Source organism: Coturnix japonica, chromosome 11 (assembly GCF_054131305.1).
Source record: "Coturnix japonica strain WE chromosome 11, WE-NBRP24, whole genome shotgun sequence".
Classification (NCBI taxonomy): domain Eukaryota; kingdom Metazoa; phylum Chordata; class Aves; order Galliformes; family Phasianidae; genus Coturnix; species Coturnix japonica.
In genome coordinates this window covers 19,377,693-19,384,492 of record NC_140673.1, presented here as the reverse complement: position 1 = coordinate 19,384,492, position 6,800 = coordinate 19,377,693, and the positions used below count along the sequence as shown (strand labels likewise).

Here is a 6,800-nt window from a genome sequence, read left to right as displayed (position 1 = left end):
CCTGGCTTTCCTTGACCGCCTTCCAGCCTGTCTCCCTCTTTCCTGTTTCAGAAACCTCCCGTCCTTGGGCTACACCCAGGGGAAAGCTTGAGGCCTCGCCATGGCTGCAGCTGCACTGTGTGCTGAGGGACCTTGTAAGGCCACACTGGGCTCAGGCAGGCGCAGGGTATGGGTAAATGCATGGTATTCCTGAGGAAATCACTGCAGCCTTTACCTGCCTGACCACACACTGTTCTGCAAGTGGCACAGAGCTGTTCCCATGTGAAAGCCTGGGCTGCCGGGGAGAAAGATCCATGTTTTGGTGTGTCCCAAACCCATGCTGTATCCGGCCAAAAATCTAAAGCACACATGGAGAGGAAGGGGAAATCCATTCATCGCTTCCGACTATTTACAGTGTGCTCCGGGGCCGTATGGGGCCCAAGCAGTGTGGAGTGATGGCAGCAGACAGGGACTGTGCTGTGCCACCCCAGTGCCTGGCTGCCATATGCTGCCACCAGCAGCTCCCTGAGTGATGGAGATGCACTGAAAAATGGGCACTGAGTGCAGCTGCTTACATTTACCCAGAAAGTCACCGAATGGTGGAATCATGATGGTTGGAAAAGACCTCTAAGATCATTCAGTCCAACCCACCATGCCCATTGACCATGTCTCTCAATAGGGAGTGTAGGCAGGGAGTCAGTCATTGGGAGACCCCAGGGCAGGATTGTCATTAAATGATGAATGTGTGTCCTTGGCTGCCACAAGCTGAATACAAGGGCTAGTTACAGCAGCTGGTTCCTCCTGCAGTTGGTGCTGCTATGCCTGTCAATCCAAAGCTTGTTTGCAAGCTCTCCAGGTCAGGGACTCATCTGTGAGCTCAGTACAGCTGCAGGAAGGGGGATAGGTAGGTGAATACATAAATAAATGGCCACTTCCCATAGTTTACTGGTGGTAGAGGTCAGTCATGCTCAGGGCTGTAATTGCTATTGTGCCACCTCGTGCTTACCCACGTTTGAGATGGCCAGTGTCTGTTGCAGCACAGCCGTGCAGGCAGAACAATAGACTGAGATACACTTTGTGAAGTGTTGTCCAACATGAGGAATCATTGTGATAAAGGGATTATTGACGTGGAACAAGCACACTTTGTGGGGATGCTCTGCAAAGCAGGCCTTGCAGCACGCTCCTTGAAGTGCAAAGCACATACCCGCTAGCTGCATGGAGGGGAACCAGGGCATTGGTCTGCTGGGGAGCTGGATCCATTAACCATCAGCTCCCCACACTAGGCAGACCTTGGGGATCCTGGCAAGGAACCAGCAACCCCAGTGCAGCCATCCCCCCCACACCTCTAACATGGAAAGACCCACAGCACACACACAGAGCACCTGAATTTCTGCTGGACTCACAGCCCTACATTTTTCTGCTGAATCACATTAGACTTTAAAAAAAAAAAAGCAAAAAACACCCCCCCCAAAAAAAACCTGGTGACAAAAATACCCCTTTTTGTTATCATTCACACATTCTAATCCAAGGCACCACATGCCAGAAACCATCGTGTGCTGATACGTTTCCTGATAGGAAACGCAAACACCCTGCACGTCCACCTATGGCTGCCTCAGCAGCACTGCCTTCCTGGCGGCTGCTCTGCCCTCCATGCACAGCAGCCCCAGGGGTGCCCTGCAAGGGAGGTTAAAGGCTGCTGCCAGCACTGTGGCCATGGGGAGATGGTGCCACCTCCATGCCCACCTCCTGCTCTGCCCCAACCCAGGGCTGGTGGTTAATGTGTAACCCACAGCACTGCCTCCATCTGTACCTCACGGCTGTAGGAGAAAATGTGGCCGCCGGGCTGGCCCTGGGCGAGCGGCACCGTGGGGCATCGAGGTAGCCATGGCCTGCCCAGGAACGGCCATCCCCGTCACCGCCACACTTCAGCAGCACGACTTGCTGCACCGCCCGCCCTCAAACTTGTTTTTCTGCCCTGCAGCTTCCTGGAGCTCAATGGCTCCCGCCGGCCTGCTGGGTGTCTGCGGCCTGCTCTGCGCCTGGGGGGTGGCAGCGGGACAGCCCTGCGGCCTGGACCACCAGGTAGGGACGGGGGCTTGGGGTGGGTGGGTGGTGGTGGTGGTGTCCCCACTGACTGCTGGAGCACGGCGGGGCTGGCAGGGACTTGGCTGGGCTGCTGTGCTGCCGGCTCCAGGCATTGCTGGGCTGCAGCCATGCGGCTGCCTGTGAGCAGCAGCGGGTGTCCCTGAGGGGTCTCAGCCAAAATCGGGTGTGTGCCAGGTCTGTGTCACTGCTGGGAGCCCCTGGGTCCCCGCTTACATGTGTGGTGACACAGTGACTGGCAGCAGAGTGACCGTAACGCCCTCAGAAAGAAAAGGGCCCATCTCAGCAGCTCTTTCCCCAGGGATGGGCTGACTGCAGCCAGAAGAGCCTCCTGAATGCTCCAAGCTCCCTTCCAAGGAACATCACCGGCTTAGACCTCTCCTCCAACAGCTTGGTCATGCCGCAGCGTGGGACACTCTTGATGCATTTCCCTTCCCTGCACTCCCTCAACCTCTCTAGCAATGCCCTGCTCACACTGCACCCCGCCGTCTTCTCCAACCTTGGGGCACTACGCCTGCTGGACCTGAGCAACTGCAGCATCACCTACCTCCACACAGATGCTTTCAAGGGCTTGAAAAACTTGCAAACGCTGCTCCTAAGAAACAACAGTCTGCAAGAGCTGGAGGTCCCATTCTTTCTGCCGCTGAGAAGTCTTCTCCACCTGAGCCTGCAGAACAATGCACTGATGTCCATGGACACTTTGATGCTGCAGCTGATGGAGAGCATCCCATGGGTCCAGCTGGATGGGAACCCCTGGGTCTGTGACTGTGCCACGTACCCCTTGCAGCAGTGGCTGAAGCGCAGGCAAGGTGAGAGGTGGGGGATGGTTGTCAGGAAGGGTCTGGGGTGAGAAGAGAGAATTGGATCCTTCTGCTCCAGCCCTAAGACTGCTCTCCCTGCTGAGGGACAGCAAACTGAGAGGTTTCTAGGTATGACAGACAGGAGGAAGATATTCACTCTATACTTTAGCCACCTTTCTGGGAAATGAACATTCCTAAATCCATATACACATATCTGCATGAAGTGCGCAGATTTTCATGAGCATTCAGCATCTCTGGAGGAACAAGATGAGGCTTTAGCTCCCCAAGCTTGGCTCCCAGGCAAGAGCAGTCCTGTGACCGTGGGGTTTCTCTCAGTGTCCATGAATTTAGCAATGCCTAGTTGAGAAGAGCTGCTGACTGTGGTCACATGCTTGCACAGCTCTGCTTACTTAGGGCTCCATGGTCAGAGATGTTTTCCCCTAGTAGTGCCTTACACAGAGCTGAGGACTGACAAGGCTGGAGGGTAGCACTGGAAATGCTTGAAAGCAAACAGGGAGTGCTTTCTCTAAACTGGGGAGGGAAAAGGTGAAGATCCCCTGTCCCACCTTATCCTGTTGTCTCCCAGCCATGCATGTCACCTGTGCATCACCCTCGGAGCTGCAGGGACAGGACATCGCAACTCTGGACTCCTGGGAGTTGGGCTGCCAAAAAAGCCAGAGGTTTCCTCGAGATGTCAGCCCAGCACAGCAGACCGTACCTACAAACACCAACAGTAAGTTGGGTCAGGGAAAACCACCTTCCTTCTGTCCACCCCCTGGGTTGCCCTCCCCACCACGAGCATCACTGTGATGCATGCACATGGTCAGCTGTGGTGGAGCATCTGCAGTGCCACAGCCCAGCCCTGATGGGCCTGTCCTTTGCTTCAGCTACTGCACCACCTGCGGGGAAGGGAGGAAGGAGCTGGCCGTACCTAGTCGGCTTTCTGGTGGCTGCCATCAGCATCTCCATCCTGGTTGCTCTGGTTGCCAAGTGCAAGCTCTGCCACAAGAACTTCACCAGCTATCGCCACCGACCGCTGCCTGAAACCAGCTCGATTGGAGGCAGCCCCTTGGAAGAGGGCACTGGCTGGGACAGGGGCTCCTCAGGCTGGGACAATAGTGAGAACCCCCCTGTGTCCAGTGTCACTGGCCTGCATGTTGAAGATGATGATGGCTTCATCGAGGACAACTACATTCAGCCCAGTGAGCAGCTGCCGGAGGAAGAGGAGAGAGAGTCACACATCTCCATATGAGGCTGCAGTCCCTCTCCATCCCCATGCCCCCATCTCCTTCCTTCCATCTCCATGCAGATGGGGGCAGGAGGGAAGGAGTGGGGTGAAGGTGTCCCTGTGCCCTGCTGTGACACCAGCAGAGCTGCACTGGTTTGGAGACACCAGATGTGCTGCTGTTCTCCCAGTCTTGCTTGGATACTGAGGATGAACAAGTTGGTCTTGTTTGCAGCTGGGCAAGGCACGATGCCCAGGGATGGGTCTGCCCCCCCTCCCTGTCCCATTGCTCCTTGTGGGGACTTTGGCACCAGCCCCTCTGCCCCATGGCACTGGACCTGGCCCTGCTCTGTCCCCACTCTGTTGTCACTCTGGGTGAAATTAAAGTGTGATTCAACCCTGCCTCTGCCTATGGTGGTTTGCTGGGGCTCTCTCCATGGCCCCACATCTGGCCAGTGGTGTGTGGCAGCTTGACCTCTACATTTGTCTCAGATGGACGATCATTTTGTCATCAAGCCTTTACTGCTTATTATCCTCACGAGGGAAAGCTCTGTTGGCAGTGTTTGCTTCCAGCACCATGTGAACCTCTGGGGCTGGGTGCTCAGGATGCGGCTTCACAGCTGTCTGCTGGCAGAACAGTCTCTTTCCTGCGCTCTGCTGCTCCTTCCAGCTGTATTAAAACACAGCTTAGGAACTGAGGTATTTGGGCTCTCCAGGTGAAAGGATGAAAAATTAGGAAAATGGGAGGTCCCATTTGCCAGGCTTCCTCCTCCAGCTCAAGTAATGTGCTCATTATGGCTCTGAGAGACTAGTCCTAGTTAATAGGTGATGGGTGCTTTTCAGCTGCATTTGACTTCAGTCAGAACCTCTCCTCAGCCTTAGGAGGAGGCCTGAAGGGCTGCGGCAGCTTCAGTTCCTGCGCACAGGCAGTTATAGCCTGTGCCTCTGACTAAGCTGCTACTGTGGAAACCTTCTCCCTCCACCTCTGGTGACCACTCCTGGCAGCAGCAGGACCTCCAGTCACCTCCCTAGTTTTCTGCTGATAGTGCCATGAGACTGAGGGGCTCTCTGCTCTGCCACAAGCGTGGGACAGGGCAAATAGGAACCACAGGGCCCTCCCTGGGGCCACTGTCCCACTGAGTTTGGCCCTGCTGCAGACCATGCTTGGGCTGGGGTGTGGGTGCTGCCTCGGGTTTGCTCAGGTGCTGCTGTGCTCTTTGTGTCATGAGAGAAGAGACTTGCAGCGTAACTTTTGTTGTGCAAACAAACCTGTAATGTGATCTTGTAAACAATCTTGTACAGCTTGTGCATTGCTGTGAGATTCCTGCTAATGTTTCTCCAGCATTGCTTCCTGCTGGCTGTCTCCTCTGTTTTCCCTTCTCTTGCAGCAAGACATGCTAGAAAAGCACCTAGAAAGTCTGCATTGGCAGGTGGGCACGTGTGCTGCCACGAAACGGCCACCTCTCACGGGACTGACTGCACAGGCACCATCGTAGCATTGTGCAACTATTCTAATGGCTGCATTCCTGTCATCTCTGTGGTGAGATGTCACAGCTCACTTCTCACTGTCCCTAAAAGTTTGGGAACCTCCGCCCTGCTCCTCAGGGGAATGCCTTCCTGCAGCCCTGCCACGCGGCTGCCTCCCCACTGCTGACTGCTTCATTATAAACTGTCTTTTCCTTTCCTTCTCTTCCTACTAAGATGTTTACGCAATGCAGTGTATACAAAAGCAAATAACACACCTCAGAGAATGTAAAGCAAAGGGCACTACTGGAGCAGGCATTGCAGGCACTATGCAGAGAGGAAGCTTAGAGCATTTCTCAGACAAGGAACGTGTTGCCTGAAACTACAAAGAGATGGAAACCCCGGTGCCTTGTTTCAGTGGTCAGTCAGTTCTCTCTCTTATATGCCTTCTGCTGGACACACTGTTTTACTTTTGGTCTCAGCCGTGCCTCAGAGGAGATTAAACACACAAGTGCTTCCCAGATTGTTTTACTCAGGGTCTCACTCACCAAGTGGTGAGTTGCTTGTCTACTTTGACCCCATGTGGAAGTCCCCAGTTTAACCTTTAACTGATCTGAGTGGATGCTTTCCTGACATGTGGCTGTGCAGCCCTGGTGCCCACCCCCAGCAGTTCATCTGTGTCAGGGAAAAATGGGAAAAATGCATCTGGACTGCAGAGCTGGGGACACCAGAGGGGCAAAGCAGAAAGGAGGAGCCTCCTCGTACCAGGGTCATCCTGGAAGCTGCCAAAAGCCGAAGGCCAGCAGTTCAGACAGGCGGATGTGAGTAGCAGCAGGTATGCAGGCAGACTGGTTCCAGGCTAGCTGGAGGCAGCAGATGCTACTACCTGGCTCAGGGCTCAGCCCCACTGTAGGTAAAGCAGCCGCTCTGTCAACAAACCCATCGGCACTGTCACATCCAGGTGGTTTTCTGTGCTTCCCAGGAGCTCTTTATATGGGATCATAAAGCCTAAGGGGGACCTGTTGAGGATAGGTCCTAAAGCAGAGGGAGATGCATGAGCATCAGGAGGATGGAGTCATGTACCAGGAGAGAAGTACATGCAGTTGGGTGTGTGGGGACATTGCCATGAGGGCTGATGAGCTGAAACTGCAGCTATTGTGATTCCTGCTCTGAGCAGAGGTCAGCTCTGCATAGCCCTGAGATCTGCTTGGAAGAGAGACCAAAATGAA

At 54.6% G+C, this 6,800-nt stretch overlaps 1 protein-coding gene across 1 annotated transcript; it reads left to right on the top strand.

Annotated features, from left to right (window-relative positions):
- The first annotated feature begins 1,540 nt into the window (after positions 1 to 1,540).
- C11H1orf210 (chromosome 11 C1orf210 homolog) lies at positions 1,541 to 4,509 on the top strand. Its single transcript, XM_015870050.3, has 5 exons — positions 1,541 to 1,857; positions 1,961 to 2,061; positions 2,384 to 2,891; positions 3,469 to 3,615; positions 3,770 to 4,509. The coding sequence occupies exons 1-5, from the start codon at positions 1,809 to 1,811 to the stop codon at positions 4,132 to 4,134; spliced, it is 1,170 nt and encodes a 389-aa protein (XP_015725536.2). The 5' UTR covers positions 1,541 to 1,808; the 3' UTR covers positions 4,135 to 4,509.
- The last annotated feature ends 2,291 nt before the right edge of the window (positions 4,510 to 6,800 follow it).